This window comes from Castor canadensis, chromosome 15, assembly GCF_047511655.1.
Source record: "Castor canadensis chromosome 15, mCasCan1.hap1v2, whole genome shotgun sequence".
Classification (NCBI taxonomy): Eukaryota; Metazoa; Chordata; class Mammalia; order Rodentia; family Castoridae; genus Castor; species Castor canadensis.
The window spans coordinates 73204131-73229473 of record NC_133400.1 but is presented as its reverse complement, the minus strand read 5'-3'; the positions used below and the strand labels follow the sequence as shown (position 1 = coordinate 73229473).

The following is a 25343-nucleotide window of genomic DNA, read 5'->3' as shown; positions in this document are numbered from 1 at the left end:
TCTCCTCTTGACTAACTGGGTAACTCTCAGGTCCTTTGTAGATCTCAATTCTCCATTTTGAAATTAGAAGTAACCATTTTCCAACCTCAACTTCACCAAATCAAAACAAAGGCAGAGCAAGGTACATTAAGGTATTGGTTGTATGATCTCATCTCATGTGGGATTCCATGAGCCATGGCCATGTTCCAATATGGCAGAAAGTTGAGCTACTGAGAACCACCCTTGTGAGCAATATCAGGCAAGGGTAGCTCAATGCTTTGTGTCATAGTTTACAAATTGCCGTCTTGTGCATTTTTCATTTATCCTTTTCACAGCTACTTAAAGTAGATATTCTTATTTTGTTTTACTTTATTCATTTGTAGTGCTGGGGATGAAACCAAGGGCCTTGCTCACTCTACGGTTGAACTACAGCCCTGACCCCTCTGATTAAGTGAGGATTGTGGTCCAGATAGGTTTCATGTGTGGTTGCACCATCAGCACATACATGGCATTGCTGGAGTCTGTTCCATAAAACAAATTGACAAAAGCAGCAGTCTTCCTATTCTTCCCATTCTTAATCTCTTCTGTCCGTTTCTCCACCCCTTTTAACGTAGAAGAGTTAGAGAAAAAGAAGAATTTGGGGCCCAGAAAGCTAGTTGGAACTTGCATAAGGTGTTGTTTTTTGTTTTTTTGTATTTTTTTTTAATTTGGAAATCCTTGCAGTGAAATCAGGCAGGTGGTGGTGGTGGTGGTGTTTGTTTGCATGCACGGGTGTTTTGGCAATGAGTTTGAAACAGCAAGCTATATTTGTATGGAAAGATCTGGCCAATAGTGCCAAAGACTTGGTGGTTGTCAATACCCAATAGCACCCATCTGGTCCGTCTCCCCGGGGCCCTCTCCACTGTGGTTGGTGAGGACATCCTAAGCGCTCCGAGGACACTGCTGTGTCCTCTCTGAGGTTGGGCCTTTGCTACTGGGGAAAGCCTAGTTGCTTTCATAACAATGCAGGCTTGGGGATTCCACCCTGGCCTGGGGCCCTACATCCTCCAGAAAACACCACAGGGATACCTTTAATCACAGCTTTAGAGGAGGCCTTCTCAGGTGTGTGTTTAGCACTGTGTATTATGCTGGTCGTATTTTCCTTGAAATTTCAAAGCCTACAAGCAGGTCATTTCCTCTCATCACTGTAATGACAGCCATCCTCACACAGACACCTTTTATCCTGAAGCCTTTTAAAGCACATTCCTGACTGAATTCCGCAGACATCTGCTGCCTTGCTCAGGCCACAGAGTGCCTATGGGAGGCAAAGCCTTTTGCTTGTTGTCATGTCTACCTTGCTTGTTTCAGAAAGGAAGGAAGGAAGAAACAAATTAACTGACTGCTTGCTTGATTCAAGGCAGCGTGTAATAAAGAGACATCTTTCCTAAGGTGGATACACTAAAAAACCAAAAAACAACAACAACAAAAAACAAAAATAACAAAGACAAAACCTAACAGGAAGAGGAAGCAAATTTATAAAACCGTACTGTGATTGGCTTGAACATTAAGTTTAACTTTAAGCCTCCTGATATTCTCCACAGTTTTATAGAATTCTCTCATATATGACACAGTAATGCTTAAATCATTTCTCTTGTAAGTTCTTAAAGAACAAAAGTGTGTTCTTCAAAGGGACCTGGCTCACCACCCCAGGAAGTGTCAAGTAAGCAGCAATATTCCTCATCTAGACTTTTATTTTTATCAGTGAAATCAAAGAGGGACAATTGCATGAAGGAATGTCTGGAAGGGCGGGGATCAGAGCTGGTGAGATCCAGATGTGGAACTTGCTGAGGATAGAACTTTCTAGCTTGATGGGAGGATGCTAAGTAGAGCTGAGGAAAGAACTAGGCCTCAACCTCCTTAAATAGCCTCCCTGTTAGGCTGGGGCTGGGGAGGGATCAGAAAGCAGCTCATGGTAGCGTCATTTCAGAAGAGTGTAATACAGGTAAGCCACCAAGTGGATATAGGTGCAGAACCAAAATGCTTGAGAGAGAGAGAGAGAATCATGTCACAATACAGGGGTTCAAAAGGAGATGTTCAAGAAATCATTAAACATTGCTAAAATTCCGAATTTACTTGAAGTAAAATTTTAATAGTCTTAAAATTAAGTTATCTCTCGTGACATCAGATGTGAAAGTCTGTCTCTTTAAAAGGTGATGTCCAAAATTTATTTGATGACTTTGGGTCATCTTGCCTAACTGTGTCCTGTTTGGAGCTGGAGCTCATTGCCATCCTGGGCTCCTGGCACAGGTGCATGGCCTGGAAATGAAAATGTGTTTCCCTTCCTGTTCTCCCAATCCATTTATGTCCTCAGCTCAGGGTCCATATCCAAGGACAAGCCCTTGAACCTGGAATCCACTGTGGAGAATGCACAGAAAAGATGGGAATGGCCACGAATGCTTTCAGGTCACCCCAAACCTGAACGCTAAATGTTTTGTGAAACCCTTCCCTTCCCCGATCAGGCCTTTAGAAATAGTTTGCTTAGTCAGAAATTCTCTGATATATGAAAGCAATATATTCTGATTTTAGAGAAATGAAGAAAGTATGTTATCCATAGTACTATTGCCAAAAGAAAATCAATACTAATATTTGAGTATATTTCTTCCAGTCCCCAAATTACACATAAAAAGTCTTTTAAAACACCTTTACTATGACTGCATAGTATTCCAGAGTACAAATACACTGTAATTTGTCAACTGGACTTCTAAGTTGCTCCTAGATTTATTGATCTATTAAAGATGTAATATGTACAGATTTGTTCCCTGCCACTCCAATACAGGTGTCATCATTTTTCTTAATTTTCCCAAATCAAGCAACCTAGCTTGGTAACAGCGATTATTGAGAAATGCATTCCCGTTATAATGTGGGGCAGCTTGGTCCCCTCACTTAGGTCATACAGAAATCCCGGGGAGGTTTTCTAGTGCAGTCCTGGGACTCAAGCAAGTGGCCTCCCATGCCGTCTGCTTGCAGGCTGGTGCCTGCGGCTCTTGCCAAGTTTCTGAGGCTTGATGCCTAAGCATGCCACACACCCAGCCTCCCACCTGCAGTTTATTCATTGCAAATGGAATTCAGGTCTTCCTAGTTTAAAAAACATCATCGATGTCACCAGGGACAGTAAAATTACCACACTTCTTGGCCCTGGAAAGTCACCCACTCCCCTCTTCCTGGCAGATCAGTTACCTCCCTCTTTTCCAGATTCACTGTCCAAACCCTTTGCCTTCTAAGCCCAAACGATGGAGAGTGTGTTCAGGGCAGCCATATAACATGAAGACAGTGTTAGAACCTCCCCAACCCCAAATCCTCCCAACTCAAAGACTTGGCAGTTCCCCCAGGAGGCTGGGGGTAGGCACAGAACTTAACATAATTTTTTTGCTTGTTTCTAAAAAGATCAATAAGGACAAGATAAATCACTCATATCTCAGAGGATGAAGCTAACACACAAATTCTCCTCTGTGGAGAGTGTGTCTGTGGTGTGGTATTCTTTCACAGATGAGAACATGTCCCTTTGTATACAGATGTATCCTTGTCATTTGCTTGCTGGCATCTGTAGGAGAGGACTCTGGGTGGTGAGGTGGGCAGGCAGTGGGTACCTCGCTGCTCAGATGCCCATGACTGGCTGTCGGCGGGCCGCCAACAGGCAGTTGGTATCATGTCTTTTGCATCTTTCTGATCTGCTGGTGAAGTATGCACTCAGGGAAGGAAAATGAGAAAAGAAAAGACACAGTTGTACTTTGCAGCACTGCTGAATCGTCTGATTTTACACCAGACCAAACATGGTTGTTTTCACAGGTGAAAATCATGAATCACGTCTGGTTACTCTTTTGGTGGAAGAGTGAGGAAGGCATTGAAATATTAGCCTCGAAGAAATGGGGTGTAGGCTGAGTTTATCAGGGATATTTCATCCAAATAAATCCTAGAGAAAATGCTTGCTCTTTGCCCCCACTGGGGAAGGGCATTACTGATTTCCAGAGCTCAGCTTAAGGTAGGAGAATCTCAGATACACAGTGAGAAGTTGGCATTAAACTGAGGGTTTGAACTTACATATCAACCTCATTGTAAGGACCTTAAATTCCTGTTACTAACTAGTAAAACTGACACTTGTCTACAGCTGCCGCGTGAGATACCCAGAAATACACTAAGTGCTCCATTGTGTGTGAGTTTATTTCTTGCTTGTGATTAATCTTTAATGCATGTGGCCACGTTTCCTAATAAAAACAAAAGCTGATTTCTTCTTTTCTACCACCATGTCTTGGAATCTCTAGTGCTGGGTACATCCGAAAGTTACAAATTTGTATCCCAGTTCCCACACTCACTTGTCGTCCTCTGGAACTGGGGTGGTCCTCAGTCTATTCCACACACTGGCCATCATTATAAAAATGGTGCTGGGAGCTGAGTGGCTCAAGTTTTGTTTTTCTGGCCATAAGCCACAGGAGCTGTGGGAAGTAGCAAGGAGCCAGGTGGAGTCCAGGGCTTGATTCTCCAATAGCACACCTGGTCATGGGACCCAGGACTCACCCGAGAATGACTGGTGCCCAACCTGGAGGGAAAGGACCTGAGCTGATGCTGCTACTCAGGTAGGGTGTGTGTAAGCACAGGAGGCCAAATGGAAGCCAGGTGTCTCTACAGAGCTCCTTGCCTTTCTCCCTATCCTCAATCCCCAAATCAAAGACCCTGAAAGACTTAGAAAGTCTAGAAGGAAGAGTAGAGAATGGAAGGTGAGTACATTGTAGATTGAAGGACTCTCTTAGACCTTCCAAACTAACTGTTAATAGTCTTTGGGGCTAGACTCTTGTGGAGTACTCAGGGATGGTAGAGAAGAAAAAGAAAATTAAAAGTCTATACATTACCTGTTAATCTAATATTTTGTCTTAATAACTAGAAAGTTCTCTTCAATTAAACTCAGAATTTTGACTAGGTTGAGTTGAAAGTTTCAGAAGTGCAAGCACTGGAGCTCCCAAATGTCTTAAGTGTCATGATTAAGTTAACCATGCCAATTAGTGAGGACTAGAATGAGTCATTCTGAATGTATTTGCATGTGGGAAGCTTCATTATATTTCTGAATTCTCTATGGCCAGTTGGGCATTCATTACGATAAAGGGAAACTTCATTAAGGCAGTGTTGATTTTTTTTCTTTTCAAAGTGAATCCTTTGGCTAAGCAGATATCCCACTGCTTCCGATAATTAGCATATTACATAAAGCTTCATTTCAGGTTTGCATTTCAGTTTAGAGCTTAAAGGGTCTGAAAATGGGAACGAAAAAATACCATCAATGACATGCACTAATTTTCTTTCCTCTTTGGACGTAGTTTTTGAATCCAGCAGTATTGCAAAAAAATAAGAATAAATCTGATCTCCTAAGGCATAATGCACGACGCATGTTCGAGTAAATCTTTGTTCTTGGTGGTGTAACAGAAGGATGGCACACTTTGAAAAGTTAACACTATGCAGAAAACTACATCTCAGTACTGCCTTGCTGCACACTTCTGTATAGCAGGTGCATTAGGGTAAATAATTTGTAGGAAATTTTAGTAAGCTACTATTTTGAGGGTACCTCTTTGTGTGAGGTATGTCTTAGAGTTACAAGATTTTAGTCCTGAAAGGGATCTTACATACCAACCAATTCAGCTTCTGGCCTCACAAATGAGACAATCAGGCACACGCTGAGCAGTTTTTGGTAACTAGAGCTGGCATCCCCAGACTCCTAGTTAAATAATGTTAGCACCGAGTGTCAGCCTTGGATTTGTACTCTGGATTTCAGTCCCTGCATTTGCTAGAATTTCAGTGTGGCTTCGCCTCTCTACTTCCTCCATAATAGCAGGGGTTATAATGTTACAATCAGGGGTAAATGCGATTACCACGTATCAACCACTCGCACAGTACAGCAAGCACCTGATGTGTTCATTAGTTCCTCCCTCCCCTTCCTCCCTCACCCCCTCACCCCATCATGAGGACAAGAATGTTTCTAGAAATTCACTCTGTGTACTTCGGAGATGGAGATGGGGGGAGAGCTGCATGAAGCCTGTTGCACTAGTCTGTCCTTTCTTCCTTCCTCCCTTTTTCCTCCCTCCCTCCTTCCTTCCAATCCTAGGGTTTGAGCTCAGGGCCTCGCACTTGTTAGGCAAACGCAATACCACTTAAGCCATGCCCCAAGCACTAGTTACTGCTCTAGTTATTTTTCAAATAGATTCTCATGTTTCTTCCTGGACCAGTCTGGATCCTTCTATTTATGCCTCCATAGCTGGATGACAGGTATGTACCACCACACCCAGCTTTTTATTGGTTGAAATGGGATCTTGTGAACTTTATACCTGACCTAGTCTTGAACTGGGCTCCACCTCCCCAGCAACTAGGATTACAGGCATGAGTCAGTGCACCCAGCTCACTAGCATTTCTTGGTGACAGGAAGTCCTCTGTGATGAAGAGAAGACTAGAAAAGCTGAGTGGGTCCAGGTGATGTGGTCATATAGATCACCCCATTGTTTGGATTTGTATCTGATAAGGAAAATCTCTAGAAGGTTTTGATGGAAACACAGGGATATTAGTGTCATGGGTCTCCATGGAACAACAAAGAAAGTCCAGTCTTAGGGACCCTTGAGTCCTGTTCAGGTTGTCCAGAGAGCATTTCTACCATCCCCTGCTTCCTCCCAGCTGAGGGCAGCTCTGTATTCAGCAGCTTAGGGCAGAGACTCCAAATACTACACTGTAGACTCTGTGGCCCAGAAAAGCTCCATCTCAGGCAAAATGAGGCAAAATATGAAATTCTGTCAGTGTCCTGCCTCACATCTTGGGGTATTAAAATGTTTCCTCTTTTATGATATTAATGCCATCAAAGAAAGTGAAGTTTTCTTCTGGTTTTGGGAATTGAACCCAGGGCCTTGTGTATGCTAAGCACATGCTCTACCAATGGGCTATCAGCCATTAAGGTTGTTTTCCAATTCCTCTGACTGCAAAATAAAGACAGCACTCCTATGTTGTAAGCGTCTATCTATATTTATTTTATTTTATTTTTTAGAAATTTTAGTCCTTGAAATATAAAATAATGGGATCTACTACTCCAGAAGGTTAACTGTCCCCATGGTTATTACTCATATTATAAATATGTGAGCTGCACAGTAGTCTGGGCAGGAGGACAGATTAGAATTGGTGTTTGTCAGTAATCATCTGCTTGCAAGACAGTCATCCTAAACCAGCGCAAAAACAAAAATGGAACTGGTTGGAGGAACTAGCTGGAAGGGCTTCACTGCACAGGAGGTAGGAGTGGGGAGCCAGAAGTTGCTGTCTTTGTCCTTGGGGCTCTCTCACTGGAGTCTGCCCATCTTTCACTTTTGTGCTCCTACATGGGTCTGTTTTTGTCTTTCTCTCTTTACCTTTCCTCATGCTTTCAGACACAGCTTCAAACAACCTTCACATTTCCAAGTTCTCAAGGCTGTTTCTAGGGGAGAGAATCTAATTGGTTCTGCTAAGACAAGGTGGCTTGCTTAATCTAATCAGGGGTTACTGAGCTAGGAGCTGGTGACCACACTCTTCATGGCTCAGCTCAGGGTGGCCATTAGTACCTTCCTCACCTAAGCTCCCTCTCCTCTCCCCACCCACCACACTTCTTCACCAAGCTCTTCTGTACGCTCAGAGACATGTCTTTGCTCTTCCCATCCACTAGTTATCAATATATTATATTTGGTCCCAAAATGTACCTTCAATGCCTTATGAGCCCCAAAACCATAAGCAGTACTTGTCACCCCCAGTGCTTGTGTTTACTATAGACTTCCTGTTCCAAATGCTTTCTGTCTTTTTTTTTTCAACGTGTCAAGTCACAGGGTATCTGATACAGTGTCAACAATTTCCATTGTCTGTTCTCTGAACTGAAGGATGTCCCCGCAGCAAGCTAGCATCTGAGCAGAGGGAACCATGTGTGAAGAGATTGCTAATGTGCAGCAATAGTTTTTAATTAGAATTTGAATGACATAAAAAACAAGAGAAGTGTACATCTGGAACTGAACAGCTAGGTATAAGAAGTTAGAAAAAAATAGCCATTACATCTCTGCTTTTATACTTACCTACTAACACAGTGACCCTAGCCAAGAAATAGAGATTTGATTTTTATTTTTCTTCAAGGATTATTGCCTTTTGCAGTGGAAGATGACAACTTATCAAATGTCTGCCGTAGATTACCAAGATGACCAAATTGAAGAGAGACTGTAAATACAGCCATACTGCTTAAAGAAAGATTGTGTCTTGGCTATCTTGGTAGACTAAATGTCTCTCTCTCTCTCTCTCTCTCTCTTTAAAGCTAAGGCTGAGGATATCTCAGCTTGACATTCTGCTGAGGGTAGAAATCAGGAAGCTTCTCCACTCCACATGAATTTATCAGTCTTGATGAGTTAGCCAGTGGTTTAGGGATGATTTTGCTAGTCACATAATACTGTGAAATTTCAGAGTGCCAAAACCAGAACCCCAGAATAGAAAGAGTCCTTATGAAAAATAAATCTGGAACCACTTGGAAATTTGCACAGAAACGTTAACTGGAAGTGGCAATTGGCCTTGTTAATCAGTGTCCTTTCTGGCTGTGAGTTTAGCTTAGAATCTGATTGGCTGGTAACTGGCTGAGTTTCCTGTGGAACACCCATCTCCTTAAAGCTACTCTTAAGGGTCGCAGAGGGGAAGAGCTGACTGTATTCCTGTTTCCCTTTATGGGAAGATTCTAAGAAGTATAGTGAGGTGTGGGGGTCCAGGTAATGCAATAACGCTTGTGCCAAAGAGGGTCTCCGTGTACTTTTATCAAGAAAGATGGATTCCCTAGAATGTCAGGAACAACTGGAGCCTCCCTTAAAGAGATCTGCAGCCAAAGCCTGAATGCTGTACTAACTACAGTGTCCCTTATTAAAAAAAAAAAAATCATTAAAACAAAAAGTGAGATACTCATTTCAACAAATAAACCATGCATGGTAGGTCAAGTCTATAATTCCAGCTAGCAGGAGGCATAGGTAAGAGGATCTTGGTCTGAGGTCAGCTCTGGGCCAAAATGTGAGACCCCTTCTGAAAAACAACTATAGCCAAAAAGGATAGGGGCACTAACTCAAGTAGTAGAGCATCTGCCTAGCAAGTGAGAGGCTCTGTGTTCAAACCCTAGTTTGAACTCCACTCCCCTCCAAAAACATTATTAAGAATTTCAAGACTGGCACAGCAATGTGAACCCTTAGGAGAGTGGAGCCCTGCAGGACTGCACTGATGGTACCCCAGGAAGCTGGCCCCACCTTGAGACCAAAATGCCTTGGTTCTTAGCCTGAAAATGTGCTGGCAGCTCTGGGAAGAATGAACAGAAGTTAAGGAATGCCACAAACTGGCACCCAACACCCCAAGTCCCACCACCAGCCCATCACAGCCTTGCTGCCTTAGCAAGAGACAGCTCATCTGCCTGATGAATTCTGGTCAGCTTGCCTCCTGGAATGTGTCTGGAGTCCTGGAGTCCAAGTCAGGGGAGGAGAGGAGGTTGAGACATTGCATTCCTTCTGTTTAACCCCCAGGTTCCTAACTCCTCTCGTCTGCCCTTCTTTGTGGGTAATCTCTGGTCTGTACACAATAGCCAGACTGATGTAAAAACGTGTTTTATCCTTTTTTCCTGTCTAGATAGCTCAGTGGTGTTCCGTTACCTTAGAGTCAAACTGAGAAATGTCGCCATGATTCCAAGACTGTGAGTCATGGTCTTTTTCCTACCATGTCTCCAGGCTCACACACTCTCTCTGCCCCGGGGGACTTTGCAATCTGACTCCATCTGCCCCCCCCACCCCAACATACACACACTTGCAATCTCCCTCTGTCTTCCTGAGATCCAAGTTCATGTGCTTTTCTGATTCTTTACTCAGACACACACACATAGATACCCCACCCCTAATCTGAGGTGCACACCCCTCTTGCACTGTAATTTGTCTTTAGCGTTTGTCTCCTTTCTGGATTAGAAGCATCACGAGGGCAGAAGTCCTGTCTGCTTTCTGCATCACTCTGTCCCCAGTACATAGTCCACAGTCCTGGGATATGGTAGGTGGCCAATTAGTGTTTGTTGAAAGCTGAATGGATATACCACACAATTCATGCTTTCTACTTTAATTATAATTATCTTGTGTTATTTGCTGTTCTTCACAAGTTTCACCAATTAGTTTAAGAACTCTCTGACACCAGCCAACATGTTCTGTGTTTGCTGAATCTCCCACAGTGCTCAACCTGCAGTTCCTGTCCAAGGAGTATTTTTGGCTAAAGATTATGAACATTTTACATATTCAGCCCTGGTTATAATGGTGTAATTAACCAAGAAAGAACTCAACTGGGCACTGGGTGTGGGTTTAAGCTATTTTGGATACCTTTGTTGTTAGTAAGGTAAGTAAAAGTCCAAAGTTAGACATAATCTTACTTATGGTATTTCTGTCTTGAAATAAAAATAATCAGCTGTGATATAAATACCTCCCTAAGCATGTTAGTTTACTGATTTTAGGAAACAGACTTTGAATGACTGGTTGTACCCAATTTGCTCGGGTGGGAGGACATCGTCCACATTGAGTGTGTAGAAACATGTGAAATCCAATCTGCTGTGATAACAACTGTGAGAATTTGTCTGGCAAAAGGAATTGATTTTCCATCATTCTTTCCTGTAACGTGGGCTTGTCTTCAGCTCTTGTTGGAATGGCATTTTCACATTAGATGTCCAGTGATTAAAAAAATATATAACTTTCTTTCTCCTTACCCAGCCAGTTATCTGTACCTTTTTCTCTTTGTTCTTACTTTTTTTGGATCAGATTTTAAAAAAAAATTTTTTGTTTTGGCAGGACTGGGATTGAACTCAGTTCTTTGCTCTTGCAAAGCAAGTGCTCTAACGCTTGAGCCACACCTCCAGTCTATTTTTGCTCTGGTTATTTTGGAGATGGCATCTTGTGAACTATTTGCCCAGGCTTGCTTCAGACCGGATCCTCCTGATGTCAGCCTTCCAAGTAGCAAAGATTACAGGTGTGAACCACCACCATCGAGCAGTAATAAAAAAACGAATGGAATGCTCAGGGACTTTTTTCCCCAGTAATGTTCACAACTGATTCTGACCCACTGGGTCTTTGGTTTTCCTTATCCAGTCTTTCCCGTGGACTCCTTTCCCCTGGCCATATTGTTTTTTCAGACCTGCAGAGATGACAGTGAAAGGATCTATAACACAATTAATGACAATCTTTTTTCCCCACTCTCTTTAAAATATCTTTTGCAGACAAGAAGTCCCAAATTATCCCACAGTCCTCAACCTCCCAATTTGGGGGACCCAGTTGAGCATTTATCAGAGACATCTGCTGATTCTTTGGAAGCCATGTCTGAAGGGGAAGCACCAAGTCCTTTTTCTAGAGGCAGCCGGACTCGAGCAAGCCTTCCTGTGGTGAGGTCGACCAACCAGACAAAAGAAAGATCTCTGGGTAAGCTTTGGGAGGCAGTTACTGATCCTCCCTTTTTAACTATGTGTGTGTATTTTTATACTCCTGCCTTCAAATACTAATTCTATCTTGATTTGTAAACACGAGTTCTAGGACACTTCGTTGGTTTAATATTGTGTTAGACAGCTTTCAGTTATTATGATAAAATATTTGAGATAATCAATGTATAAAGAGGAGAGGTTCGTTTTAGCTCATGATTATAGAGAATTCAGTCCATGGTTGGTTTTTCACTCCATGGCTTCGTTGCTTTTGGGGCTGTGTCAAGGTAGCAACTATGGTAGAGAGCACATGGCAGAGCAAAGCTACTCGTGCTATGGCAGCCAGGAAGCAAAGAAAGAGAGGAAGGAGCCAGGGTCCCACATTTCTTTCAAGGCATGTCCCCAGTGATCTGACTTTCTCCCATCAGACCCTACTGCCTGAAGGTTTCACTGCCTCCCAACAGTGCCACCAGCTGGTGATCTAGTCTTTAGCATGCAGGCTTTGGGGGTGACATTTAAGATTCAAATCAGAAATCAGATAAAGTCCAAGCTGTCTTTGGGACTAGGTCCATTTAGAGCTGCCTGGGTTAGCTGGTAGAACTTGCCTGAGTTCCTAAAGTAGGGAACACTGAGGGATGGACTACAGAATAAACCTCACCCCACCTCTTAAGCCTCCTCTCCAGGACCAGAAGCCAGGATGATTGGGGTTCACACCCTGATAACTGGGTTTCCACAGCCTCGCCTAGTTTGTCTGGTAGTCTGGTGTGGGATATAAATGGCTCCAGAAGGAAGAGGGACCACATGGCCCTCCCATGACTATTAGTGAGAGCCATGAACATAGGCTGTTCTCCCCACATTAGAGGAAAGGAAGCAGGGGCTTGAGGTTTGAGGACCCAGCTTTGCCGTTCAACATGCTTTGCCAAAAAGCAGGATTCTTCCTGCCTCTGACCACAGCCATTTGCCTTTTGTATTAGAATTCACTCTTTCCTTCCCCATCCATCTTTCCCTTTAACAAAACACATATACGTGTATACATGTACTGATATTGATGAAATTAGGGTAATTACCATTTGTATGTCGCTAAACATTTAAAAAATTTTGATTAACAGGTAATCATTGTACATATTTTGAGGTACAGTGTGGTGTGTCATCCCATGTACACAATGTGTACCAGCCCAGTCAGGGCAATCAGTGTTCCTATGTCCTTGTCATTGCTTTGTGTCTGACATCTTTGAGTTCTTCTCTTCATAAAGTATATAATAGATTATTGCAAAAATATGAAATGCTTCATGAACTTGCATATTGTCCTTGTGCAGAGGTCAGACTAACCTCGGTATCGCTCCAGTTTTAGGATCTGTGCAGCCAAAGCAAGCACTCCACAGTAGGTTTTTAACATTAAATTTTGAGCCCAGAATGGTGGTGCAGCTCTGTAATCCCAGCACTTGGGAAATAGAGGCAGGAGAATCATGTGTTTGAGGCCAGCCTGGGCTCCATAGCAATATCCTGTCTCAAAAATAACACCACCTCCCCACCGTAAAAAACTATAAAATATATAAATTTTATATACTTCCTCTTACACTAATGACCCAGGGTCCCCACTTCACAACTGAGAGAAGAACGCCATGAAACCTGAAATTCCATATGCCAGGTCCGGCCACCCGCCCCTAAACGCCAAATAAAGAGGCATGGTGAAGGCAGAGAAAGGAGGTTTATTACATGGTTCAGGACATGCAGTGGGAAGAGGGAGAGTAAGCCCTCAGCTCATCTTCAGCCACCTTCAGGGTACAGACATGAGCTATAGGTTTAAGTAGACAAAAGAACTGGGGGCAGGGAATAAAGATATGCATAATTAAACAGTATCAGTCACAGGTGTGTTCTGGTTGACCATTATCTCAGTCCAAGGGTCCCCAAAGGGGTTCCAGAGTTGTTATCTGGAGCCAGGCAAGTGGTCCATCCAAAGAAAGGTCTACTGTTGGGTGTAATTTCTGTTCCTTGTCATGAAAATGCTGTCTGTAATTTCCTGGAATCCAAGGTGATTGCAAAGTGACTGCAAAGAGAATGGCTCGGAGCAAAGAGATGTAAAATAAAGGTAGTGATGCCAAGCTTTCTCCTGCTATTAGTTAATTCATGGCCCCAAGAAGGAGTCAGTACTTTTCCGTAAAACCAGTTTGAGCACTTCTCACAGCCACAGGAAATCTGCTTGTTTGTGTATGTGTTTGTTTGTTAGAGCTGGTACATTGAATTAAATGGTAGAAGTAGGAAGTCCCATTCTATAATGAAGGTGTGGGGGGACCTGTGGTGTGTGTCAGCGGGGGAGGGATGGGAGGCACCCCAGGAGCACATGGGGCTGGGCCTGTCTGAAATCACCCAGGCTTCTTCCATCTGGATTTAGGAGCAACACTTTCAGGAGGAGAGTGGAATTTCTCCTTTGTGTTCGGCAGGAAGTGAGTAGGCTCAGGTCTCTGTAAAGATCACCTCTGCTTTGCAAAATAAAGTGCAGGTAAGAGCTACAGAGAGCCTTACCCCACAGCTGAGCTTCAAAGAATAAGGGGCCCTTTGTCTTGGAGGCTGGAATTTCCCCTGGCAGCCTGGCAGTTGACCCTGCAGGTGGGTACTTGCCGAGTTCAGGAAGCCAGCCTGGGGCAAAGAGGAATCCCTGAAGGTGACTGGCAACTGTGCCCCTGCAAAACTCTTAGTTGGACCTAAGCCCACCTTGCTGTAAAGTGCCACAAAGCACACTGTCACGGCAGGTTAAAAATGTATCCATGACTTTATTTTGCTTTTGAGCCTATGATTTTTCACAGCTTTGGAATAGAAAAAGAGACATAGAGAGAGAAGAGAGAAATGAGAAGTTTGCCAAAGCTGTGATTTCAGAAACCTGAGGTTGTATCAGCAGGAGGAGGTTGGAACTGCCCTTGACTGCCTCCTTGTGGACAATTGGGGCATTTCCTCCTGGTTGCACCTGGCCCTCATCGTGTAATCTCTTCACTGTGATGGAAAATAAAGGGGGAAATGTGCATCTTGGAATCTATAAGCATCGTCTCCCTTCCAGCCTTGTCTTTGGAAAAGTTCCTGTGCACCTGACCTTACTGAATACGCACACACTGTGGGTCCTGGAACCAGCAGCTGTCCCCAGAGAGCTGGCCAGGAACACCTCAGTGGCCCAGAAATGTGGCTGTGACTCCATGGGACATCAAAGGCCACAGATTAGATGCTGCCACCTTCCAGAAACCCCCTGTTGGTACCACTCGGAGGTCCTGGGTGTCTTTTAGGACCAACATATTGTCATTTTAAGGCAATTCGCAGAATTTTGAAATCTCCCTGTTGATCTTTATTTATTTAAAATTTTGACGGTTTGTTCAACATAGTTTTTTAAAAAAAAAAAATTAAAGACCTTAGGTCTGGCATGATGGTGCATGACTGTAATCCCAACACTCAGGAAGCTCAGTTAGGAGGATCACAATTCAAAGCCACCTTGGGCTACATAGTGAGCTATCATCTCAAATAAATAAAGATTTAATTGTCTTAGAGCAGTTTTAGGATTACAGCAAAATTGAGGGGAAGGTACAGAGAGTTTCCACATCCACGCATAACTTCCCTCGCTATCAACAGCACCCACCTGGGTGGCACATTTACAACAATTGATGAGTCTACATGAACATATCATTATTACCCAGAGTTCATAGCTTACCTTCAGGTTCACTCTTGGTGTTGTGCAAAATATAATGACACTTATCCACCATTATATTTTCATACAGGGTAATTTCACTGCTCTAAATGTACTCTGTGCTCCCTGGCCGTCACTGAGTTTCTTCCTGCCACCATACGTTTTCCTTTTCCAGAATGTCATGTATGTGGAATTATACAGTATGTAGCCTTTTTTTTTTTTTTTATTCATATGTGCATACAATGCTTGGGTCATTTCTCCCCCCTGCCCCCACCCCCTCCCTTACCACCCACTCCACCCCCTCCCTCTCCCCCCACCCCCTCAATACCCAGCAGAAACTATTTTGCCCTTATTTCTAATTTTGTTGTAGAGAGAGTATAAGCAATAATAGGAAGGAACAAGGGTTTTTGCTGGTTGAGATAAGGATAGCTATACAGGGCATTGACTCGCATTGATTTCCTGTGCGTGTGTGTTACCTTCTAGATTAACTCTTTTTGATCTAACCTTTTCTCTAGTTCCTGGTCTCCTTCTCCTATTGGCCTCAGTTGCTTTTAAGGTATCTGCTTTAGTTTCTCTGCGTTAAGGGCAACAAATGCTAGCTAGTTTTTTAGGTGTCTTACCTATCCTCACCCCTCCCTTGTGTGCTCTCGCTTTTATCATGTGCTCAAAGTCCAATCCCATTGTTGTGTTTGCCCTTGATCTAATGTCCGCATATGAGGGAGAACATACGATTTTTGGTCTTTTGGGCCAGGCTAACCTCACTCAGAATGATGTTCTCCAATTCCATCCATTTGCCAGCAAATGATAACATTTCGTTCTTCTTCATGGCTGCATAAAATTCCATTGTGTATAGATACCACATTTTCTTTATCCATTCGTCAGTGGTGGGGTATCTTGGCTGTTTCCATAACTTGGCTATTGTGAATAGTGCCACAGTAAACATGGGTTGCAGGTGCCTCTGGAGTAACCTGTCACAGTCTTTTGGGTATATCCCCAAGAGTGGTATTGCAGGATCAAATGGTAGATCAATGTCTAGCTTTTTAAGTAGCCTCCAAATTTTTTTCCAGAGTGGTTGTACTAGTTTACATTCCCACCAACAGTGGAAGAGGGTTCCTTTTTCCCCCGCATCCTCACCAACACCTGTTGTTGATGGTGTTGCTGATGATGGCTATTCTAACAGGGGTGAGGTGGAATCTTAGCATGGTTTTAATTTGCATTTCCTTTATTGTAGCCTTTTTTTGGATTGACTTCTTTCACTTAGTAATATCCCTTTTGGTTTCCTCCACATCTTTTTCATGGCTTGATAGTTCATTGCTTTTTAGCACTGAATAATATTCCCTGGTCTAGATGTGTCACTTTACTGGGGACATCTTAGTTGCTTCCAAATTTTGGCAGTTATGAATAAAGCTGCTAAAAACATCCATGTGTAGGTTTTTGTGTGGACAGAAGTTTTCAACTTATCTAAGTAAATTCCAAGGCGCGTGATTGTGGTTCATATGGGAAGCTGTTTAATTTAGTAGCATTGTGGATTCATGAATTAATTTTGACTTTTAAAAATATAGCATTGAGATATTTATTGAGATCAGGCATGATAGTTCATGCTTGTAATCCCAGCTACTAGGAAGGTGTAGGTAGGAGGATTGAGGTCCAAGGCTAGCCCCAGGTAAAAACACAAGACCCTATCTAAAAAACAAGTAAAGAGAAAGGCCAACTGCTGGTGGCTTATGCTGGTAATCCTAGCTACTCAGGAGGCAGAGATCAGGAGGATTGAAGTTAGAGGCCAGCCTGGGCAAATAGTTTGCAAGACTCCAACTTGAAAATACCCAACATACACACAAAAAGGGCTGACACAGTGGCTCAAGTGGTAGAGTACCTGCCTAGCAAGTTCAAGGTTCTGAATTCAAACTCAAGTACTGCCAACTAAAAAAAAAAAGGCTGGCAGTGTGGCTCAGATTGTAGAGTACTTTCCTAGAAAACATGAGGCCCAAGTACTGCTACCCACTCCCAAAAAAGAATCTCTTATCATGTTACCCCAAGAATGTGAGATAGCATTGCTGCCTGCCACAGAGCCTGGAATGAGGCCATGTGGGGAACGCTGTTCCTGGCCTCCACTTTTGCACACAGTGCAGTTTGTCACTGGAGACCTTCCCAGCTCAGGCTGCACTGTGGTGAGGCCTGAATCCATCCTGCTGGTGGAGCCTGGGCTGCACGGAGTCCTCACACTGCTCTCCCTCCCTGGAGGGGGTCACACTGTCCCTCACTTTGGGTTACCTATGCCTGGAGATCAACCTGTACACTTCATAGTGATTCCACATAAAAACCCCTTGTTTCTGTCTCGTTAGAGTATTTCTGGAATGGGAGGCCGCAGGGAGGCCCACAGGATACATTTTGCAGAGGAGGTCAGGGACATAGAGTGGAGAGCGGTTACTGTATGCATATGCATAAACACATCTGCATACGTTTCATATGTCCATTACCCATGCATCAATACAATTGCCCTCTGTATTCACCAGTGCCAAGTCCTCAGATCCACCCAACCACAGGTCGAAAATCTTGGAAAAAATGAACTGTATTCATAGTGAGCATGTTCAGATTTTCCTTCCTCGTCATTAATTCCAGAACGATGCACTACTGCTATTTATGTAGCAGGTACATTGCATTAGGTATTCTAAGTGACCTAGAGATCATTTGGGAGGGTGTGCATAGGCTATATGCCCATACGATGTCATTTTATTGAAGGGACTTGAGCATCCGCAGGTCTGAGTGTCTGATGGGACCCAGGATCCAGTCCTCCAGACACCAAGGCTCGAGGGTACCAGGATGCAAGATACCAGGTTCTTATTGGGGAGAGGCATGTGGAGACTTCAGCCAGGGCCAAGTGACAGCCACACCCATTCCCTTCTAGGGCTGACTAGCTATTCTTGGAGAGTTATTAAATAGAAGGTATAGAAAGAAATTTGCTCAGTGACTTGGATTCATCACACAACCATATCCCGTGGCCTTCTGTCTCCCAATCTTGACTTCTACAGAGTGGTGGTTGGTCCCCTATCCACTCCACCCATCCAAACCCAGCCAAAATTCTCCTCCATGGGATTCATGCCATTTCTGTTTCACTCTCTTCTCAGTGAAAACAGAAGATTAGGAGCAAAACAACCCCAGAAATAAAGAGAAAACGGCTTTCCAGTAGTTTGGTTTTAAAAGTAATTTCCATTAAAAATGGTCCCGCTGATCCTGGGTCTGCAGTCTTCCACGATGGAGTCCTTTTGCTTTAATCACGGTGCTGTCTCAGAAGTGCCTCTGTGGAATGCGCCCATCGGCAGGGGCTGGTGTCTGGCTGCTCCACAGTTGGCCTTCGGGGAAGGGGAGCCACAAGTTGTCCCCACCCCTCTGTGTGCCCTCAGGAATTTGAAAATAAAACTCTGTGGCAACAAGAACACCACCGTCCTTCTGGATACAGCCAGATTCCATGGTTGACCAGATTCCCAATGAGTAGTTTAGGAAAAGGTCCCCGCTGACCAGTCCAGAGCCAGGGTGCGGCCAATTCTGTGAAGACTGCCTCCTAAGACCTCAGACTGAAAAGGCAAAAATGACTTTAAATGGCCTGGGGGGGTTTTAGGCTAGTTGGAGGACAAGTTCCCTGGACGCATGGGAATTGAGTTTGTGGCTTGTTTTTTGATTCCAGGCAGTAACTTTGATGGTTAGCATTCCCTTTGAGGTCTTAGGGTAAAGAAGGTTCTTGACTGTCATTCTGTGCACATGAGAGACTGGTAGGAACTTAGAGAAAAAGATGGAGAAAATGTCCATCTCCAAAGGAGGAAGCCAAGGAGTGTTAGACCAGCGTTAGATTGTTTAAGTGTTGCAGTTATCCCTTGAACACTTAAAAAGTTATTTAACTTTAAATGAAAAAAGTGTTACTTAGTAGAGTAGAAAAAATATTTATGACATTTGTTTCCCTAAGTGCTGGTGGTAATTGAAATGCAATGTGATAAAAATAAAAATTTGCAGAAGTGAGTCTCCTAGCAGGTCAGTGCATTCCTGCATTTCCCTGACCTTTTGGAGAAGCTGTCAAAGAAAATTCCAAAGTGTTTTCTACAACATCAGAACCAGTACCAGGTCTGTGTGGGCCAGGGTGGGTGGCTAGGGTGCGAGTCACCCATTCTAGCCTTGTGCTCCTTCTGAGGCTGAAAGCAGACCTGTCTCCCAGAATGTCAAACGTGCTGGGTTCTGGATGGTGGGTGGCAAGACAACTGTGAATGCCTCAGCATCATTTGTCAGTGTCACCACGCAGAGTCGCTGGCTTGACAGGGCTGAGAGCCCAGATATGGCTGGCTCCACAGCAGCACTGGCAGCTTCCTGATGGAGACAGCATGGTTTTGGAGTCACACTTGGCCAGAGTGGAAAGAAGCTGCTGCCTTCTCAAACGGCTTTATGACAGCCCAGTTTTACAGAGAAAATACAGCCAGCACGCCATTTTTAGCTTGGCACCAGTGGCTCAGGCCTGTGATCCTAGCTACTTGGGAGGCTGAGCTCAAGAGGATTAAGGTCCTGGTTCGAGGCAGCCTGAGCAAATAGTTCAAGAGACCCCCCCATCTCCAAAATAACCAGAGCAAAATGGACTGAAGGTATGGCTCAAGCCATACCTTGCCTGCTTTGCAAGTACGAAGTCCCGAATTTAAACACCAGTCCCACATAAAATAATTCAGAAATCCATATTTGTTTTAACTAGCTGCAGCTGGTCGTGTTCTTCACACTTGCACACTGATTTTCTGCATTTCTAGATATTGGGTGCCATCTGGACTTTTGTTTCAGAACTGTGGTAAGTAGTGGCAGGTACAGACTGATGCCATCTAGAGGCAGAGCTGTGAACTGCAACAGTGTTTTTCAATGTATTCTAGCGAACACTAGAGTGCCATGGAGTTTTTCTGTTAGAAACGTATTTTCGTGTAATAGTCGCTTGATCAATGCACTGATGACAAACAGATAAAGCGAAATAAGATAAATGCTTACACATGCACTAAACATTAAGTAGACCGAGGGGTGTAGGGAAAGGAAGAAAGGGAAAATGGAAAGAAATTACAAATTTCCTCTGTGCAACAGAAGTCCAGAAGTATTTGAATTTAGTTATTTGAGGTTTAAAATTGGCATCTTAGTTTTCTTGCACCTGATGTAATGGGCGTCCTGAGAAGTAGTTTTTGTAAATTGTGCCAATCTTTTTTTTTTTTTTTTTTCTGGTACTAAGGTTTGAACTCAGGGCCTTGCACTTGCAAGACAGATACTCTACCACTTGGGCCATAGCCCCCAGCTCCTTTTAGCTGTAGTTATTTTTCAGGAAGGGTCTTATGTTTTTGCCAGGGACAGGCCTCAGATCTCTGTCCTGATCTCTGCCTCTCAAGTAACTGGGATTACAGACGTATGCTGCCATGCCTGGCCTATTGCGTCAATCTTTAATTGGGGCTGGGAATTAATCATTTGCAGAGTACTTCAGGAAATCCTGTCCTAGAGTAAAATATGCTTCTGTGCTATGAGCAACTCACCCCTCCTTTGTTCTTTATAACCTAGGATTGTCATACATGAGATTAACTGAAGAGTTATCCAAGGTTGTCTATTTGGCACCTAATTCAACCATAAGGAAGAACGTTCTCATAAAAGACTATGTAGACTTGTGACGTGTTTGTTCTTACATGAAAAAAATAAAATTAGTCAGGTATTGTTAGAAATTTCTTGCTATTAACATTCCTGGATTGAAACTCTAAAATAGTTTCTCAAACTTTGAAAAAGTTGTTTAATTGGCACAAAACTCAGAGACTCCATGCCTTCACCAGTGTCTTCTACAATTGCCTTTGTAGACAGGATGTGGTTGGAAAAGCACTGACTGTGGTGAGTAGGTTTGGTTGATGTTGAGGGTCTGAACCCTCCCTGAGCACCCATTAGGTTACACAGTCTGTTGGTGAACATGTGCGTGACAAAAGACAAGGACCTTAGAGAAGCCGTGGGGTCTCCTGTTGCTTCCTGTGCAGCCAGGTACAGTATTGTCTGTCACATATTACAAATTTTGACCTGGACTATAGGTTACCTTTTGAAATAAAGTTCGTGTAATGCTTTTCACTATTGAAGATGGAACTGTGGGGTTAAAATACCTAGAAAGGTGACATATGTCTGAAGCCATTTCAGAAAAATCAACCTTCCAGGAAGTCATTGTGAAACATTCCTTTCTCTCTCTGTCACAACCATGAGGCCCCATTCTAACCTGGCCAATTACTTTTTTACTGATTTGAAAAATACTCTGATTCGAAAAGGAACATTTCAGTTTACAAAGACAACCTAGAAGACAGTAACGCAAATTTTACCTCTTACTTATACCTCCCCATCCAAAATAGATTTGATTTGGCTTAAATCAAAACCAATAAAAATAAGAACTTTTAAAACAAGAATTACAAGTAGCACTTGAATATAATATGTGTGCCAGAAAAACTAAGAGAAGGATAATTGCTGTAATTTCAACCAAGACAACAAAAAGAAGAAAAGGAGAAATGTGGTGAGTTAAATGGATTTCATTATTTAAGATGAGACTTTGCCAGCTCCTTAGGGGAAAAATATTTTTAAAGCATTATAATCCAAGAACTCATGTGTTAATGTTTTTGACATCATTTTATATAATAGGCAGTTATATTTAGTATTTATTAATAAAATTTTTTTCGTGTACCTATATCTTTATGTAAAAACTGACAATCCAATGACATATTATAGTATGCTGTAAGAAGGGCATCTCTTGGACTCTGTAGATTTCTAAGGATCTTATTTAATACATAGGAGTTGATATAGTCTTGATAATTACCCAGACCCTCCAGCAATTGGCCCTTGACTATTAATTGATGTATCAGAGTTGGTAGTTTTAATTGGAGAGATATATTTGAGGGGTAGGTCATTGTTGAAGGCTTGGGTAGTCAGAGAAAGTGGAAAGAAGGTATCATTGCCTTCCATGTGACAAACTTCCAAATTCCGAATCTTATGATAGCAAGTCCTACTCTACACCATATCCAGAGCTGGCGCTGGAAGTGTGTGGATCCAAGTGTCGTATTCTCAAATGCGCTGCAACATTTTTGTTGGAATGAGAAATGAAACGTTAAGAAATGTCGCCTGAACCAGTCATGGGAAAAGAGATTTAGTTTATCAGTCTCTTGTTTTCCCTTGCCATGACAACTCTATCTAAAATCAGTTCACTGTGCCTTGTTATCTGAGTGAATGCAAGATTAATTGTACACACTACTTTTTAATTAAAAGTTTCTTGTCAATTTAATTTATTTTCCAAAAGCTGACTTTCTAATATGATCTTATGTGTTCATCTAACTCTGTAAGAGATTCCGTGCATTTTTACATTAGCTTTTAGAGAATATTCTGAAATACTAGGAATAAAATTAAGACTCAAGCCTGGTTTAGCTCACATTCCCAAGTAGAGCTTCGTTCTTGGTGTTCTCATGCTTAGTGGTGGCCTCCAGAAGGCTGCCTGATGACATCAGGAAACTGCAATTTTGGCAGTTTCTCACGTTTCAGGTGGAGTGGGAGAAGAGGGGAAGATGCACGTTCTGCATTGCTGGAGGTTAACATCTGTCTTAGGCAGAGGAGTGGGTGAAGGGGCCTGCTCTACCTCTTGGTCAGGTTTCTCCTGTTAGTTGTGCAATGTGGCACTGACACTACGCAGGCCCTGGTCTGGAGCCAGGATCCTGCCTGGAGCTCTGGGGAACTGGCTTTCCATCCTGGATAACTGCTTCTGAGCACACCACCAGGTGTGCCCCCAGGCACCACCATGATGTCATCACTTTCTTAGGAGTCTGAGACACTGTTAGGGGCTGTTCCATGTTTGGGTCCCACCCAAAATTCATATGCTCAAGTCCTAACACCCAGTACTTCAGACTCTGACTGACTTGGAGATAAGATGTTTAAAGACATGATTAATGAGTTCTAATGGGTGGGTTCCAGTCTGATGACATAAAAAGGAGAAGCAAAGATGTGACATCTACAAAGTAATGACTATGTGGAGACAGTTATCACAGGCCAAGGAGAGAGGCCTCAGAAGAAAGCTGTTCTGTCCACACTTGACCTTGAATTGTGAGCAAATGCATTTCTGTGCTTTAAGCCCTCCAGCCTGCAGTACTTTGTTACAGCAGCCTGAACAAAACCCTTCCTCACTTCCTCTGCTTTATATATTGTGTGTCTTTCTTTAACACATTAGGATTCTGTTTATCAAGTTTTCCTTTTGTGTTTTGTTTTGGTTTTTGGCTGTACTGGAGTTTTTGAACTCAGGGCTTTGAGCTTGCCTGGCAGGTGCTCTACCACTTGAGCAATGCTCCAGCCTTTTTTACTCTCTGCTTAGTTTGCTTTTTGTCCAGGCCAGCCTGGACTTCAATCCTCCTATTTCATGCTTCTTACCATAGCTGGGATTTTGGGTGCATGCCACCATGTCCAGGATTTTTCTGTTGAGATATGGGGGAAAGGGGGTCTCGTGAACATTTTTGCCCAAGTTGGCCTTGAACCATGATTCTCCCAATCAGCCTTTCACATAGCTGAAGTGACAGGTGCATGCCACCACACTGATCTGTTAGTTCACATGGAGACTCATTAACTTTTTGCCAAGGCTTGCCTTAAACTGCAGTCCTCCTGATCTCAGCCTCCCAACTTGCTACAGTAGATTACAGGTGTGAGCCATCAGCACACAGCTTCATTCTTTAAAATTCCAGCCTCTTCCATCCTTGCACACTTAATCAACTTGGTTTCTTAATATAGCAAGGAGGAATTTTTAAAACCTTGGGTGCAGACTCACCTTACTCCTACTTTTCTTCTTGGCAATTCCCCAGCCCCACCCTTAAATTTAACAAACAGACTTTGTTTGGCATTGAACTGATTCAACTCCATCCCTTCAAGATAAGCCCATTTTTATTGTGTGAATTTGAGTTCTCAAAAGTTTGGAAATGTCATTAAAAATGATTTTCCCATAAACTTTTCATTTTCAGACTTCTCAAAGGTGTTAATTGGCTTTAAGACATTTCTAGCTAAATGTCTCCCAGTAATGTAAAATAATGATAAAAATAAATCCTTCTCCCTACACTACACCTAAGTTTTGCCCATATCTCAACTTTTTTTTCCCCCCTCAATTCATGTATTAAGAATCCACTTGGTTTCTGGCACTGTTAAAGGTGCCATGGTGAGTTATTTTAAAAATATAGAAAATCTGGTTCTTGTATTTAAGGAATTTTTAGCATAACTAAAGACACATGTAAGGAGAAACTTTAAAGTGTACGTAAATCAAAGATTTCATAGATGAAGTTAGGATTACTCCCAGCCTTGTGGGCCTCCTGTCAGCTCCAGAAGTCTACCCCTTGGAATCTCTATCCCTGTCATATTTTCTGCCCACGTTCCCTCATGGCTCCGTCCCCATGGCCACATGGACTTCCCTGGCTTCCATCTGACCCCTGCTCATCAGAGAGCCCTCCACTGAATAAAATAACCTCCATAGGCAGCCTACCCTGCCCTGCCACACCCCTTCAGGTGTTTAGAACACTGTTTTTCAAACTTCAGGAGAGAATTTGTCAAGACAAAGATTTTTGCTTCTTTTTACCTCTCCTCCTGTTTCTTTCCTTTTCTTCTCTTCCCCTCCTCTTCTCCCCTCCTCTCACCTTCCCTTGCTTTTCCTCCTTTTCCCTCCCCTCCCCTATTTTCTCCTCCCCTCCCCTATTCTCTCCCCCCCCCCCCCCCCCCCCCCCCGCGCTTCCCTTGTTTTTTGAAACAGGGTCCATTATGTAGCCCAGGCTGCCGTTGAACTCCTGATCCTCCTGTCTCAGCCCCCTGAGTTCTGGGATCACAGGCTTGCACCAGCAGGCCAGCCCTCCTGCTTTTCTCTGGGATGGGCTCTGAGAATTTGCATCTGTACCAAGTCCCCAGGTGACTTGTAGGCTGATGCTGTGGGTCAGGGCACCCTGGCAAAGCACTGAGGCGTCATTACAGTGTGGCACCACATAGGGCGTGTTCATCAGTTGCCAGTAGAGAGGGCAGTCCTTGCTGGGAACACACAGGCGCCATCCTACGGAGGTCCTTAAGATGTAAGGATTGTGTCCTTACGCTGACGTTTAAATCCCGGCACACCGAGCTATCGGAAGGATGAACCATGCCCTTTGTCTGTGAGTTGCAGTGGTATCCTGCTTATTCCAGGTCTGTCTCTTCCTCTGCTCAGTG

At 43.3% G+C, this 25343-nt stretch overlaps 1 protein-coding gene and 1 non-coding gene across 23 annotated transcripts in view; one reads left to right on the top strand and one right to left on the bottom strand.

Moving 5' to 3' along the window:
- The window catches only part of Kiaa1217 (KIAA1217 ortholog), a 444456-nt gene that overhangs the window by 291246 nt on the left and 127867 nt on the right, over window positions 1-25343 (top strand). For all 22 annotated transcript variants that reach the window (XM_074056502.1, XM_074056503.1, XM_074056504.1 and 19 more), the window contains one exon: window positions 11255-11453. In XM_074056502.1, the coding sequence (XP_073912603.1) occupies window positions 11255-11453 (199 nt within the window). The remainder of the gene's footprint in view (window positions 1-11254; window positions 11454-25343) is intronic.
- Window positions 12721-12824, bottom strand: LOC141417666 (U6 spliceosomal RNA). The gene has a single exon (XR_012442315.1). It is a non-coding gene; the product is annotated as a U6 spliceosomal RNA (small nuclear RNA).